Genomic DNA, 16,780 nt, shown 5'->3' with positions numbered 1-16,780 from the left:
GATTCAGCACAGGCAAAAATGGCTGAAGAAAAAAAATAAGGTGACTACTAGAATTCTGTGGTGATGTTTGATTGCTCATCTGCTGGTTTTTTCTGAAATCTGGAGTGTCAGGGTTGGAATGTTTTTAGATTGTTTGAGAGCGATCAGAATGTTTTCTTTTAACGACCGGGAAAGTGACACTGATCAATATAATCTATTATGCTAGTACATCTGGAAATGTTAAAGAACTGGGAGAAGAATAGCATAATCCATGTTCCACGCCAGGAAGCTTCCCAATCATGCCCCCGTTCTATGATAAACAATGCAGACAAAAAAACAATCTATGATCAGACTATAATCGCATGATATCGAATTATAATATTTGCTATCTTCCAAATTGTTCAACTGTTCAAATTTTTTGCGCCGTCTGTCCATGATGAGCTCCTCAACAGTTTGTTTTCAGATGCAGGGTCTGTCTGTCTGTCGGCGGCGGTGACGATGAAGATGAAGCTTAACAGTAGCATTTGCACTGATGACAATTAGATTGGTTACTAGATCATTTTGGTGTTGACAGGATGGTTACCATGGTATGATCTTGGATGAAAAAAAAAACCATGGTCCTGCATTTTTTTTGATTGGAACACTGACAATATCCTCATTGAATAAGTTTATTACCATTAGCATCATCTGTGGTGGTGCCTCAGCTTTCATGAAATGAAAGTCAATCCATGATCACCATCGATTGTGAGAGGCTAAATAATACAGTATTGATGTTGCTGATGAAGATTGAACAATTCATTTGCACAATGAACAAGCAATGGGGAATATATATATATATATTGAAGAAAGGAAAGGTAAAAGGTGAGAAGGCTTACTGTTTTTTTTATTTTTCTTTTTTCGAGATGAGAAGGCTGCATCTCGATAAGCTAGAGAGAGGACGGTTAATCAAATGTTTAGGGGTTAATTAGCCTTCTTAGTCGTGCTAAATCGATCAAAAAGGGGGTAACACAGCACGTGACAGACATGTGGGTCCCACTGGAACTTTCTATGGGGCCCACGGGCGCGCTTGACCGCGATTGGGCGATGGAGGAGTCCTATCTGTAACGGGTAGAAAAGTCGGTGTGCGCACAGCACAACAACACCTGTTCCCTTTTACACCTTTTCCCCCTCCCATTTTCCCCTATTTTTTAAATTTTACTTACTCTCTCCGTGCAGTCATGATTTTCCGTACCTAACTTTTACCCCGTACCTAACTTTTACCGTGTGTCTTATTTAAAAATATTTTTAAAAAAATTAAAAATATAAGTCACGAGTAAAGTATTATTCATGTTTTATCATCTCATAACAATAAAAATGCTAATTATAATTTTTTTAGAAAAAGACAGACGATTAAAAGTTAAACGTGAAAACTGATGGTTGTACTATTTTTGAACGGAGGTAGTATTAATTAATTAATTATAAAAAAAGAAAAAGAAAAATTCCACCAAACCACCCCTTCCTCCTCCTCTTCTTCTTCTTCCCCGCAACGAGGTGAAGTGGAGGAGACAAGAGAAGCTCGAAGAAGCTTGCAGCCGCATTGGTCGTCGTCTTCTTCAGCTCTCACCTCACCTCGCTCAGGTAATGTCCATTCTTCTTGTTGTTGTTCTTGCTCGGGTGGTTAGTCGAGTTCGTCGTCTGCCACCTTTGGGTTGGGGGCGAATTTTGATCTGGGTAAACGAGAGGAAGAAAAAACAACTAGTATTTGGGTTAGGTGGGTGTCCATCTCCCTCCTCCTCCTCCTCCACCCATGTGAGGCGCATAAATAAAATTTAAGGAAGAAGCCACGGCCATGGCGGGGACCATGGTCCGTCGTCGGAATACCTCCAACCCCGCAGTCGGCGGCGACGACCAGACCACGCATTTCTTTTCTTTTTTTCTTTTTTCTCGAGGAGGAGCAGGAGCGGCTTTGCTGTTGCATGGTGTAGTGTAGCCAAGCCACCTGGGCGGGCCTCGCCGGATCGCCGTCCACGTCCCGGCGACCGGTGACCGGCCGCTTTCGGCCGCGGGCACCACCAACCTCCCTCCCTCTCTCCCAAAATCTTTGCATCTTTCCCGAGTCCGACACGTGAGGACGATTTTCTTGCAATGCCGTTGAATTGGTACTAGTAGTATAAGAGAGGTGGGGGTTTTGATGCTCATTTCTTGGGTGGATTGGGGGGAGTGCAGGTGGGGAGGAGATATGGGGGCGGCGGAGGAGGAGGCGGCGGCGGCATGGGACAAGGCGGAGGCCAAGGAGGAGAGGATAATGGTGTCGGTGCGGCTGCGGCCGCTCAACGGCAGGGAGGCCGGCGACAGCTGCGACTGGGAGTGCATCAGCCCCACCACCGTCATGTTCCGCAGCACCGTCCCCGAGCGCGCCATGTTCCCCACCGCCTACACCTACGGTACAGTACCACCTACATCCTCCTTCACCTCAATTTTGCAAATGGGAATCTCACATTGTTTTGGTCAATCAAGTTTCTTGGAGTGTGTTTAGTCCACGCTAAAATTGGAAGTTTGGTTGAAATTGGAACGATGTGACGGAAAAGTTGGAAGTTTATGTGTGTAGGAAAGTTTTGATGCGATGGAAAAGTTGGAAGTTTGAAGAAAAAGTTTGGAACTAAACAAGGCACCATGTAGTACTATGCATTTTGTAGCCATGTAGTTTGGAAAAGTTTTGATGTTTGTAGCCATGTAGTACTATGCATTTTGTTTGGCTGGCAGCCTGTTTGCTTGAAGAATGAATCTCTTCTACTTTCTTGTTCCTTTCAAAAATTTTTTACAGATAGGGTGTTTGGTCCTGATTCCTCTACAAGGCAGGTCTACGAGGAAGGAGCGAAAGAAGTTGCTCTATCAGTTGTCAGTGGAATCAACTGTAAGCACCGAAGAAATGACGCAACTTCGTTGCATTGTCGCTTTGAGTTTTGTGAGGTGATGTGGGGTAACTAACATCTGCACTTGGGTTGGTTCTTGGCAGCAAGCATATTCGCGTATGGGCAAACAAGCAGTGGCAAGACTTACACGATGACCGGGATAACCGAGTATAGTGTTCTCGACATCTATGACTACATCGAAAAGGTGTGTGCAATGTGAACATTGCTTTACTTTACCTCTGCGAAAATTTATCCGTCTCATTGTGTGCCATTGCTACAGCATCCTGAAAGAGAATTCATTTTGAGATTTTCGGCAATAGAGATATACAATGAAGCTGTGAGGGACCTCCTGAGCCACGACACCACACCCCTCAGACTTCTTGATGATCCGGAGGTACACTCACTGTTCTCCTTTTACTAGCTTGAACTTACTACATAATCTGTTTGTGTTTTCCTCCAACCTGTATACTGTTCTCGAGTTGTTCATGTTTCCATTTGATTTCAAAACAGAAAGGAACTACCGTAGAGAAACTCACTGAGGAAACCTTGAGGGACAAGGATCATCTTAGGAACCTTCTTGCTGTGTGTGAAGGTGTGGGACTGAACTTGTTGGAAATAAGAGAGGCATTGGCCTTCAATTTTCTTTAATTGCTTAATCTGGTTTGCTACAGCTCAAAGGCAGATTGGAGAAACTGCTTTGAATGAAACGAGTTCAAGGTCCCATCAAATACTCAGATTGGTCAGTGGCACATCAATATTTTTTTTTTGTTTTATGCTACTTTTTAGGAAATGATTTTTTGACAGACTGTTAATTTCAGACAATTGAAAGTTCTACTAGACAGTATTTGGGAAGAGGCAACTCAAGCACCCTTGTAGCTTGTGTGGTATGGAATATCATCCTATATTCAAGACTCGTTTGTATTGTGTGTTCCATGCACTGAGATTCTTTTCTGGGCAGAACTTTGTTGACCTAGCAGGAAGCGAGCGTGCATCTCAGACTGCTTCAGCTGGAGTGAGGTTAAAAGAAGGTAGCCATATCAATCGAAGTCTTCTTACACTGGGAAAAGTTGTTCGGCAACTCAGGTTCATTTTCCTCTCGCAAGAACTTGTAATCTTTAGTGGTTTGCCTTCTATCCAGAATATATGTTTCTAAGTAGTCAAGGAGTCTCTGCGCACCCTTTTTCCTCTCTCTTTCATATTCACTGGATGAACTAATTTTGAATTCCTTTTGCGCGTCGCAATTCAACTCTTTGATTGCATTATTACCATCCAATTTAGTCTAAGCTATATGTTCATGTTGCAGTAAGGGAAGAAATGGCCATATCCCCTACAGAGATTCAAAGCTGACTCGTATATTACAGTCTTCCTTGGGAGGCAATGCAAGAACTGCTATTATCTGCACAATGAGCCCTGCACGGAGTCATATTGAGCAATCCAGGAATACACTATTGTTTGCTACTTGTGCAAAGGAGGTAGTTACAAATGCACAGGTCAATGTAGTGATGTCTGATAAGGCACTCGTGAAGCATCTACAAAGAGAACTTGAAAGATTACAAAGTGAGATTAAATTTCCGGCGCCAGCCTCCTGCACTACTCATGCTGAAGCATTGAGGGAGAAGGATGCACAAATTAAAAAGGTATTTTTTTATCCTATCATATAAGATACCATGCTTCTGTATCTTTTGCACCTTGTAACTTTATACCCATTTGTGTATGTGTGTTCAGCTGGAGAAACAGCTAAAAGAATTGATGGAAGAAAGAGATACTGTGAAGTCTCAACTTGACTGCTTGCTTAAAAGCGATTGTGATGACCATAGTGACGGCCGCGTTGCGAAGCGATGGGTATTTGTTTCTTTCATACTTAATATTAGAACTATTGCTCTGTGCAAAACTTAATGAACTGGCTTTCCTCTGATAGGATGAGCATAGTCGATCCTCAGAGTCTTTTGCACGGAATGCGTCTGAAGAAGCATTTTCAGTTTCAGATACTTCTGGTGTTCCTTACCAGGATCAAGATAATGCTGTGTTTAATGGATCCTATGTCTTCAGTGATGACCGTGATGATATTGTATTCCCTGTTCAAACAGTGGATCTTCCTGAAGAAACAAAGCATGAAAAATTTATGTCACCTTGGCACCCTCCCAGCCACCATAGTTCTTCTGATTGCATAGAGTCATATCATATGACAGAAGCGGCTTCCAGAACTGCATCAGAAGTCTCTGAAGAGCATTGTAGAGAAGTCCAATGCATAGATATACATGAGCATAGAAGAAGCACAAGTCACAAATTCGACCTTTTGCTGCCCCAGGACACCGAGTTCCAAACACCTGAATTAGAGATCTCCAAAGAAGCAGTCCCTCAACCTGATGAAGACCAAGAACTTGAGAGCATAACAAACAGAATGGAAGATCCTACCAGGATGTGCCCTGTCGAGGAGGAGCAACAAGATGAGATCGTAGATACATGTGAATCTAATGGTACCACAGACAATGATGTCAAGCTATATACATGTGATTCTAACATTTCTTTTGACATTCAGAAACCTTACCCTAATGGATGTCTGACTGTAAAAAGGTGTATACTGAGCTCCAAGGATAGGGCGTTGTCTAGAAGTAAAAGCTGCAGGGCTAGCTTTATGATTATTCCAAATAGTTGGTTTGATGATTCCGAGTACACCAGCCAGACACCACCTAATGAAATCTTGAAGCATACCCCAAGAAGGTTTGACAAGGTTAGGAGAAGCTTGTATCCAGAAAATGATAACCCTTCTTCAGTAGACCGTTCTGAGTTTTCTGGTGAAGTTTCTTCTGATGAAGTAGTGAAGGACATGAGCACCATTGATGAAGTAGCCAAAGACATGTGCCCCAGCGACGCAGAACAAGAAACTCTCACCAGTGACATCAGTTGTCTCACCAAGTTGAAGAAGACTGATAGTGACCATGAGGATGAACTTGATGAGTATCAGGATCAGGTAATCATGTCAAGAACTGACCTATGAGCTCTTTTTATTTTTTGGCAGTATTTTCCTTAAGGAGTCGGTAAATACTATTTCCTATAGTACTTCAATACTAGGTATCCACATCATGCTATACTGTTTTCCTTTTATTTTGATTATGGTAAGGTTTGGTTTTTGACTATCTATTAACTTATTAAAGTAGTAGAAAAAGGAGCCTCCACGTTTACTCTCATGGTCTAGAAAATCCCACATTAATCCAAATAAAATAAGAAAAAGGAGAAAAGAGAATCATATTAGGATTACAATATGTGGAAACGGACAATAAAAACAGATAAAACCCAAAGGAAATGAGGAGTACGTGCAAACGGACAAGGATTATTTATAAACAATATGAAACACCGATTTTGGAAACGGTAAGAGAAACTAATCGTAACCATATATACTCATGCTGTCATGCATGGCCGTGGCAGGCAATTTATTTGTCCATTTTCTAATTGTACAATAGTACATGCCATGCTAATAAATACATTAGAGATAATTATAAGATGCCACTAATAGTCTAAAGAGTATAAAGATGGAGGAAGGAAACAAACAAATATACCAGATGATCCATCACGTCTGCTCTATAGACATAGGAATTACTACTACTTCCGTTTCAGGTGATAAGACTTTCTAGCATTGCTCACATTCATATAGATATTAATGAATCTAGGCACACATATATGTCTAGATTCATTAACATATATATGAATATGGGCAATGCTAGAAAGTCTTATAATATGAAACGGAACAAGTATATTAATTAGAATATCGTACATTAGTCAATTTGGTTCAGCATGGTTACAATTTAAACTTTTGTTGTAATTTCAATATTTTCTACAACAAAATATGAAAGAATATATGTCATTATGTGAAAAAAAAATTATAGCGATGCTAACCGTGCAATTCGCATCGGCCACCATGTTTACTCTTATGACCTATAAATTCTCACATTAATCAGAAAAAAATAGAGTCCATACAGAAATACTTAAAGTAAGAAACATTGAAAGATGAGATTAGAGTCCATACAAGTATATAGTTTAGAACTAATTAAAATTCGGAATTAAAAATTAGGAAAATTAAAAGTAGAAGTCGGAGTCCATATCAAAATACAATTTACAAATAACTAAAATTAAAAATAAGAAAAGCAAGATTGGGAGAAGAGTATAAGTCCATATAGGAATACAATTTATAAACAATTGAAATTCGGAATTAAAAAAATAAGAAATATTAGAAAAAATTAGAGTTCATATAGGAATACAATTTATAAATAACTAAAATTCAAAATTAAAAAAAATACATAATATTAAAAATGAAGTTAGTGTCCACATATAAATACAATTAGAAATAATGGATTGGGAATTAGAAAAATAGAAATATTGAAAGAAAAGTCTAGAGTACATATAGTTCCTATAGAACTAATTGAAAGTCAGAATTAGAAAAATAAGAAAAATTAAAAGTAGAGTTTAGATTCTATATAGAAATACAATTTAGAACAACAAAACTTTGAAAATTTTAAAATAAGCAATGTTGGGAGAAGAGTCTAGCGTCCTTATAGAAATACAATTTATAAATATCTGAAATTCGGAATTAACAAATAAGAAATATTGTAAAAATAGTCTAGAGTCCATATAGGAATAAAAACTTTAAATAACTGAAATTTAAAAAATAAGAAATATTGGAAGCAAATCTAGAGTCCATATAGGAATACAAGTTACAAAATAACGGAAATTCAAAATTGAAAGAAGAGTTTCGAGTACATATAGAAACACAATTTACAAATAACTAAAATTCAGAATTAAGAAAAATGAATATTGGAAGAGAAGTCTATAGTGCATATATAGGAATAAAAGAATAAAATGTATGAATAATGAAATTCGAAATAAAAAATAAAAAAAAATGAAAGTTGAGTCTAGAGTCCATATAAAAATACAATCGATAAATAACTAAAATTTAAAAATTAGAAATATGAATATCATGCAGTTGTTAGTTTGATGAAGAATTTAAAATTATGTTGCCATTTTAATATATTTAATAAAATTTGAATATATTTAAGCTATTATATGAGAAAAAATATATGATGATGCTAGCCGCGCAATCTGCGCAGGCCACTACGCTAGTTATAACATGAATTGACAGCACACTAGTTCAAAGATTGCAACTGTTGTTGCCTATGCATAATTTGCCAGTCTGTTTTGGCCTACCGATCTGACTTTTATTGTCTTCGTGTATTTTATTTGTGCAGCAGTCTATTAGAGATGGATCTACAACCTTGAGAACTGTCAAAGATGTTGGCATAGATTCATCACTGAGTGCCTCTCCTTCTCGTTGGCCTATTGATTTTGAGAAGATGCGGCAAGAGATTATTCAGTTGTGGCACGAATGCAACGCTCCCATCGTACACAGAACTTACTTCTTCCTCCTCTTCAAGGGAGATCCAGCAGATAACATCTACATGGAGGTGGAGCACAGGAGACTGTCCTTCATTAGGAGGTCCTTCAGTGCCAGCCCTGCAGGAGGCGAGCTTAATTCTGCCGTCGTATCAAGGTACATTGTTACTTGATAGGAGTTTAAAATCAACAACTTGGCTTTGCATTGTCCAGGAAATCTGAATTCCAGCACTCATTCTGTTGACAGCCTGAAAAATCTTCGACGCGAAAGGGACATGCTCTACAAGCAGATGCTTAAGAAGCTCACCAATGGGGAGAAAGAGCGCGTTTACGCTAGATGGGGAATCGATCTGAGCTCGAAACAGCGAAGATTGCAGCTATCTCGTCTCGTCTGGACGCAGACCGATATGGAACACATCAGGGAGAGTGCATCCCTTGTTGCGAAGCTGATTGAGCTGCTGGAGCCAGCACAGGCACTGAAGGAGATGTTTGGACTGAACTTCACACTAGCTCCCCGATCTGAACGGCGATCCTTCGGCCTTCTAGGTACCTGAAAGAATTGCACATTGTGACCGGCAAAACGATGGCCCATACGATGACAATGACAACATGGAGGTAGAAGAACACGTAGTACAGGAGGTTGACTTGTTTGGAGAGGAATTGCTCCCCAGCACTGATTTCACTGAAGCTTCTGATGCTTCCCTTCTTTCATTTGTGTGTGTGTGTGGTTGGTTTCTGATGTATAATCATCTTACAGATATGAACCAATCAGCCATATTGCAGCTGTTACATATGACTATCCTTGTGTCAGTTTGTCTGGGGAAAATTCATCAATAAAATTCTTGGAAGGCTCGGTTGGGTTGTATGCTTTCTACATCAGTCTGAGTGTAACCATGCGTATTCCATGATGCAACTCTGAACTTTGAAACTCAAAATGGTGTCAGTATTACTGGGCTTCAATTGAGGCCCATGTTACGTTACGGGCTTCAGCCCAACAGACGAGCCCATGTTACATTCGGCCCAGATCGATGCTCTGACGACTCCAAATCGATCCAAGATTGTTCATCATCTGTTCGTGTCTACTGCTCGATCTAGTACTCTTGTCTGACGAATCTGTGTAGGAAGAATAAATCTGTAGTGCAGTGCAAGCGCCAACAGCAATGCATGGTATCAGCTGCGAGCAGCACACGGTTTTTGCAGACAGAGACCCGTACTTTTGCTTGTGGCTCGTGTTCATCGTTGACAAGATCAGAACACGCTAGCTCGATAGCTAGCTACAAATATATATGGTCTTAGAACATTCCAAGAAGAATATATATGAACTCTCAATCACAGAAATTTCAGAGAACAAGTTGATCTGATTGAGAGAAGCTTCGGAGAACAACTGAACAAGTTGATCTGTTGTTTTGCAGGACTAGTACGTGGTGCATTGTGCCTAACCTGAACTTGATCATGGCTATAGCTCTACTTAATTACTACTATTATCAGTCATGGTTGCCTAACCTAGCTAGCAAATCGTATATGACCACTTGGCAACCAGCTCGAGAGCTGTACGGACAGCTCAAAAACGTGGCAGAGAAAGAAACGGCCGGTTTCTGAACTTCTGATTCGACAATATCAGCAACACTATATACACTGAACGATCAGAGAGATCTGAAATATTCTGAATTGCCATTTCATTGCTTCAGACATCACAACCCTGTGCATCATCATATTCCTGTGTGTGCGTGGCATCTACAGTATAAAGCAAGGAGAGGACCAGTAGAATCGATCAAGACACGATCTGTCATCATCGATCTCTGTTTGTCCATGAACACATGATGAGCTGGGCGAGTAGCTAGCTAGTAGCCAGACTGCACAGGATGCAGGAGATGAGAGATGAACTGAAACAAAGCAGCAAAATGAAATGCATATGGCCCCGGCTCTCCATTAGCAGCAGCTGCGAGACACGTCAAGAGAGACTAAAAACATCAGGAAGCTAGGAGATAGAGGCGACATGGATTCAGTGTATGTCAGTGCATGCACTGGTGGTAAGGTACGTTTCTTGACAGCGGCAAAATATATTGGCCCACGTCTCTGATCCGATAAGATCTATGATGCGGCCAGATAGAAACCGATCGAACTATTATATTCAAGCATTTAATTAATTACCAATATCGACCTAAAGGAAATAAGGAAGAAAACAAAAAACTTTCATACACTAACTAGCTACTAGCTAGCTAGCCATCTTGGATTAGGATTAGGATTAGGTTTTAGGTATATCATGCAGTATTAATTATATTGTTGCACACACCTTGGAACAGAGATCGATCAATATCACTGATTCTAGCTAGCTAGTGTTAGTTAGGATGGTGCATGCATGATAGTACACATGGTGGTTGATTAGTTTAGTTAATAATTTGTCACGTACGTAGTACTAAGTACTCTCTCTCCGTCCCATAAAAAATGAATATGACATATTTTAGCACGATGAATCTAAACATACATATATCTAAATTCGTAGTATTAGAATATGTCATATTCTTAGATTGATTTTTTATAGGATGGAGAGAGTACTGTCCATAGAGCAGCCGGACCAACAGATAGCTAAGATCTGAGAAGCTTCCGCTGCTGTGTTTCTTTTAGTAGTTAATTTCTTGCTTCCTCCCGCCCTGACCACTGACCAAACCAATCATTCCGACACATGATTAATATTTGCTGCTTGCTACTGATTAAAAGTACATTAAATATTTATATATTATAAATCGTTCGAAAGGAGCATTTTCTTACCTTCAAAAATCGCCCTCTCCCGTGAAACGAGTGGTCTTCTTGTTGAATTACCAGATGGACAACCGAGCTAGCTATATTATGTTCTCAATAGAAACACTATTCTCAACCAACCTTAGCCTAAAATTATGTTCGGATTTAGCAAATGGCCTGGCATTCACAAGAAAAGGAGGGGCAAAATCTTATTGATTTTGTACCGTTGGATACATATCAAAATTTGTGTTCAGGCTCCTTCTGTAATTGATTCGGCGATCCTCTGACAACAAGAAAGGACAACGTTTCTGTTTCCTGTTCAGTTAGGTTTCGGATTTGTGATTAGGCTGGGATATATAGGGGCATGGGGAGGAAGAAGAGGAGGTTTCCCTAGACTTAGAAGGATAATAATCAGTGACGAGCATCAGAACCACGAGGTTGGAGGCGATGGGTGGGGTTGGTGGTGAGGGTGTTTGATCTAGAGTGGATTTACCAGGTAGCTAGGGGTGGTGGCGGTAGTAAGGGTGGAGCCGCTGGAGATGGGGAATACACTGGGCATGGGCACATTGTCACCGTACGGTTTAGAGAAGAGAAAAAGGGGGAGGGGGATGCGAAGGAGAGGTCGGTTTGGCAGGCCTGCCGATATCGTTGGCGCCACCTTCTGGCTGCGGCAAACCCAGCCACAGGAAGGAGCGTGGCGGACCGTGGCGCATATGGCTCGATCGGATCTAAGCAAGGAGCTAGAGGGGGAGGAGAAGATAAGGTGCCTTCACTGTAGCAACAAGTATGGATCTCAAAGCAATTTGGGTCGTACAACTGTGGCTGTGATGAGGGGGTTTTTCTTGCAAATGTTACATTGACAATCTGCACTATGTTTTGAGGGCTTTGATTATACATATGATTCTTCTTAATACTGTGTGCTATAGCACATTGATAATCTAAGCACTGTAAGGTCACTTTTAGTGCTGTGTTTCAATTGGTGTCTATAGGATTAATTTCCCTATAACGTAAACAAAAGACATGAGGCGATCAATTTAGCGAGGGAAAGGGGAAAAAAAAGAGAAACTGGTTTACACAAGAAGGTCTATAGTTTCAATACGACGTTCAACACATGACGAAAGAAAAATGTTACTCCCTAAGTATTTTAATGTATGACACTGTTGACTTTTCGACCAACGTCTGACCATTCGTTTTATTCAAAATTTTTGTGCAAATATAAAAATATTTATGTCATGCTTAAAGAACATTTGATGGCGAATAAAGTCATAATAAAATAAATGATAATTACATAAATTTTTTAAATAAGATAAATAGTTATACATTAAAATATGGAGGGAGTATTAAATTAGCATATTGAATTAGTAGCATGTGTTGTGTAAGACCGTATACTAGCTAGTTTGTGTTGATGACGCGAAGGATAGACACTGTTGTCCTGCACAGGAACTGCCTAATTAACTACTAGCACCAACACAACAGTGACATAAGGGAGAGCCGTACTGACCACCTACTGCTACATTACTTTGTTATCTCGTCATGGTTAAACCAGCCTCTCTACATTTATAGAAGTGTGGCTTAATTACTATACGTTAGTGTTAGAGAATTCGATGTCAGCTTTGTTTTTGCATCATTAGATGCACATTCTAATAGCTTAGTTAGTTAATGAGCTCATGCCTCTTGATGTACATGAGATCTAATTGAACTACTCCCTCTGTTCCAAAATATAAGGCTCAACCACTCATAATACAAAGACCAAAAAAAAAATTAATCACCTTCTTAATTGGATCACCTTGATGCATGCAAGCAATATGATTGGGATATTTAATGGTATAGGATTTAATACAAATCAATTCTATTGGACCAACATGTGCTAGTTAATGTATACATATATGCACGTCTTATATATAAGATATAAGAAAAAGTGGTTGTTTATGGAGGGAGTAGATGAGTGTCTAGCTAGCTAGCTGGAATGGTTAGCCGGGCCATAAAAACTGTACAATCAAGGCAAGGCGTACATGCAAAAATGAAAGATACTCCGGTTGTCGTCGTTATCCGCCATGGCCGTTCGGTTGCCTAGCATCTATATAATCCCTTCGTTTTTTAACTGGGATGACGTCGTTAACTTTTTTTAACATATGTTTAACCATTCATTTTATTTAAAAATTTTATGTAAATGTATAGATATAAATCGTGCTTAAAATATTTTTAGTGATAAAATAACTTACAGCAAAATAAATGATAATTACATAATTTTTTTAATAAGATAAATAACCAAAAGTGCACTTAAAAATCAACAACATTATCCATTAAAAACGGAGACTACTATATAGCTGGCCTCAACGACATCTCTTGCAAGCTAGCTAGCGATCAAGGCGCACTGCACCATTTGAATATATATATATATATATTTATATTCATGCTAAATATGTACTCCGATCCATATGCTTGCATGCATGTATTGTTCTTTTGTTAGCCTAGCTAGCATATATAGGCAGGCATGGACACGTGAACTGAACCTGCATAATATTGTGGGCCGGAACCAAACTGATCCATCTCCTGTGTATGTCTATACACCCCTGCATGGCTACATATATGTATATAGGGCCGTTTTTGGGTTGTAATCAATATTTTCGTAGTTTAATACGGAGTATACTACTACCTCTATTTTTTAAATAGATGACGCCGTCAACTTTTTCTCACATGTTTGACCATTCGTCTTATTCAAAAAATTTACGTAATTATAATTTATTTTGTTATGAGTTGTTTTATCACTCATAGTACTTTAAGTGTGATTTATATCTTATACATTTGCATAAAATTTTTGAATAAAATGAATAGTCAAACATGTAAGAAAAAATCAACGGCGTCATCTATTAAAAAACGGAGGTAGTAATTAATTAGGCTTGTTTGATTGAGACCGATTCATTTATAATGCCCACCCTAGATTTGACATCAGTTAGGACATTCAATCTTTACTACAATATATATCCCCATTTAGCTTCGTGCCGGTAGCAAATCAAATATGATCAATGCAATCCTATACCATATGCCAAACCAAAGAATTTGTAGGGCGGTAATCCAAAACAACCCATATATCCTAAGGCCTTGTTATTTTCAATTTTTTTCACCGGATTATTAATTTGCTTTACACATCAAAAATCACATTTTCTCAAAAGATTTCTTTTGCTACATTGTTTAGACCACTTGTTAAATGTCCAGATTTATAGTCAGAATTCTTTACATTTAGGTACAGATGAAGTACTTGTGTTGAGTTTATTTATCAAAAATATTTAATTTATCCCTACAATCAAATAGGTAATCTACAACAATAATTTGCTCAGTGATTAAATCAAACTAAGCCTTATCTTTGTGTGTGTGTGTGAATGTGTGATGTCCTGTTGAGATTAATCTCAGCACACTTGCTATAAATTAAAACAAATTAAGCATGGCTTTGCATATAGGTTTTTGGGAGGTCAGTCTTTGCTCTTTAATTGACCCCCGGCCTCAACAATGGGGCTCTCTGTACATGTGACTCTATATATGATATTAGATGTTTTGCATGCCCCGTCCTTTAGGATCCTCAGAAGCATATCAGGTTAAGTTATACTAGTATATTTATACTTGTGCTACATATATAGATCATATTATATATTGACATGGTTCTATAAAAACTGGATCATCGAAGGTATATCAGAGGCAGGCAATTTGCTTAAACTACGAGCAATAATAGTGGATGTCATTTTTAATTCTTCAGAAAAAGGGGGAGCTAGCTGTACATGCATGCATTGCTAGCTATATACAGTCAAGTGGTAGAAGACATGAACAGATGAGACAGAGAAAGGACGAACCATTGAACAGGATGGCCATATTCGTTCTGATCCAAATTAAAGAAGCTTCCTTTTAGTACTAAACTAATTATGTTTTGTATCGTTCCTGTCGTCCCCGGCTTTGAGTTCGGTCATCAGATTGAATATCATTGCATTTCATTTTTTTTATAAAAAAAATTTTAAGAATCGAAGAGAACAGAATATGTATATAGAAGCATTGGATCATTGCTCACCGGGTTGACTTGCGACTTGCGAGCTGGTCATCCTTGGACTTTCTATGTCCCAATTTGGCTAATTAATTTTTGATGTGATGTCGAAGGAAACTATAGTCAAATGACTCAGATGCTTGGCAACAGCTGCAGAGTCCTCGAGCCAACAGAATTGAGTTCTCACACACGTGTCAGTCTGTTGTTATACATGTCAAATGTATATATATATTCTCTCCGTTTTATAATTGTTGGTAATTTTGACTTTATATCGTTTCAACTTGATTACTTTTATTGTACAAAATAAAAGTACAAGTATTAAAAAATATACTATATTACTAAATTATGTTACAAAGTAGATACAAACATATAAATCCCGTTCATCACAATCAAATGATTTAAAAGATATTAGTGGACAAACTAGAGCATGTTAGTCAAAATTGTTAAATATTATAGAACAGAGGGAAAAGAAAGAAATATAACAAGTAGGGGTAAAACATGTGAGCGCCTTGCTGCCTTGGAGTCCTGGAGTCAAAGGTAAACGCTATTATGCGTTTCATTATAGTGTAAGTTGTTTTAGTTTTGTCTTAAGTTAAACTTCTCTTATTTTGACCAATTTTACAAAAAAATGCACTAATATATTAATATATATATATATATATATATGTACTAACAAGACATATTTTATGGTGCAATTTGGTGCTATAAATGTTGATATATTTGTTTCCAATAAATTCAGTTGAAATTAAAAACAATTAACTTAGGATAAAACTAAAATGATATAAAACGGAGGGAATATAGTTGATAGTAGCAGAGCAGTTGTTTGACACTTCGACGGTGACTAGACAGTAAAAGGAAGAATTCCTGATAGCAACAATTGTCTAGTCAAATTTAAGGTTACATTTATCAATTTAAAGTTCATGTTACTAATAAAAGAATAATTAGGTAGTAGATATACTTCTTTTTAGGGCATGCAACGAGTTGCTAGACCTTTAATTTGGACGAGCATCAATCGGCAAGTTTTCTTTCTCAACCCCATTGGGTTGACGACTGTGGTATAAATGCCCACACACGATGGATACTATTAGCAGTGACATATACTCCGTATATAACTATACTATTAAAGGTACATGTAGTGAAATTAAATTATATTGGAAAGGGCGAGGAAATGAGAACGCACACGTACAAGCACATAGTTTATTTCATATGGCAACTGGCAACATATATAATGGTTCAGAGAATACTACATTTTCTTATCACCGATCATATTCGCCTATCTTGATGTTAAGAATGAATCAATCATTCTCCACCTTTCAAGAATTAAAATATAAACACTACATCATATCCTAATACCATCTTGATCGGCCGGTTGGTAGGAGGTAAGGTAGAAAGGATTTTTATGAGCGTTTAGGACAGTTTGAGACGCAGCTTCTTCCATAAAGCTTTTTGAAACAGTCTAACTCTTCAGTTATAAAATCAAAAAATAAACTAAAAGTTCCTACTAGCTGCTTCTCAGAATTTAAAACTCTCCCAAATATACTTTAGTTTGTGCCACGAGTGATACTCGCGGATCGGATGAGTAGAGTATTGGGGTACGTTGGAACGAGGGTATACATAGTACGACATCAAGCAGACAAAAGACAAGATTTATATTGGTTCAGGCACCTTATCAGGTAATAGCCCTAGTCCGGTTTATATGAGATTGATGATGACGAGAACAGATTACAAAGAGGGCAGTCGGGACAGATGGTACCGA

The 16,780-nt window shown here is 38.4% G+C and overlaps 1 protein-coding gene across 1 annotated transcript; it reads left to right on the top strand.

Annotated features, from left to right (window-relative positions):
* Positions 1-1,516: 1,516 nt before the first annotated feature.
* Positions 1,517-9,129, top strand: LOC4346235 (kinesin-like protein KIN-7H). Its single transcript, XM_026027641.2, is given in 16 exon segments — positions 1,517-1,596; positions 2,185-2,402; positions 2,783-2,872; positions 2,975-3,075; positions 3,151-3,264; positions 3,381-3,462; positions 3,542-3,609; positions 3,689-3,754; positions 3,829-3,953; positions 4,174-4,228; positions 4,231-4,296; positions 4,298-4,507; positions 4,596-4,712; positions 4,789-5,841; positions 8,111-8,412; positions 8,503-9,129. Coding segments are annotated over 15 exon segments (2,961 nt in total). The 5' UTR covers positions 1,517-1,596; positions 2,185-2,197; the 3' UTR covers positions 8,810-9,129.
* Positions 9,130-16,780: the final 7,651 nt, after the last annotated feature.

Source organism: Oryza sativa, chromosome 8 (assembly GCF_034140825.1).
Source record: "Oryza sativa Japonica Group chromosome 8, ASM3414082v1".
Classification (NCBI taxonomy): Eukaryota; Viridiplantae; Streptophyta; class Magnoliopsida; order Poales; family Poaceae; genus Oryza; species Oryza sativa.
Note: the sequence above shows the minus strand (reverse complement) of the source record. Positions and strands in the feature narration are given on the sequence as shown.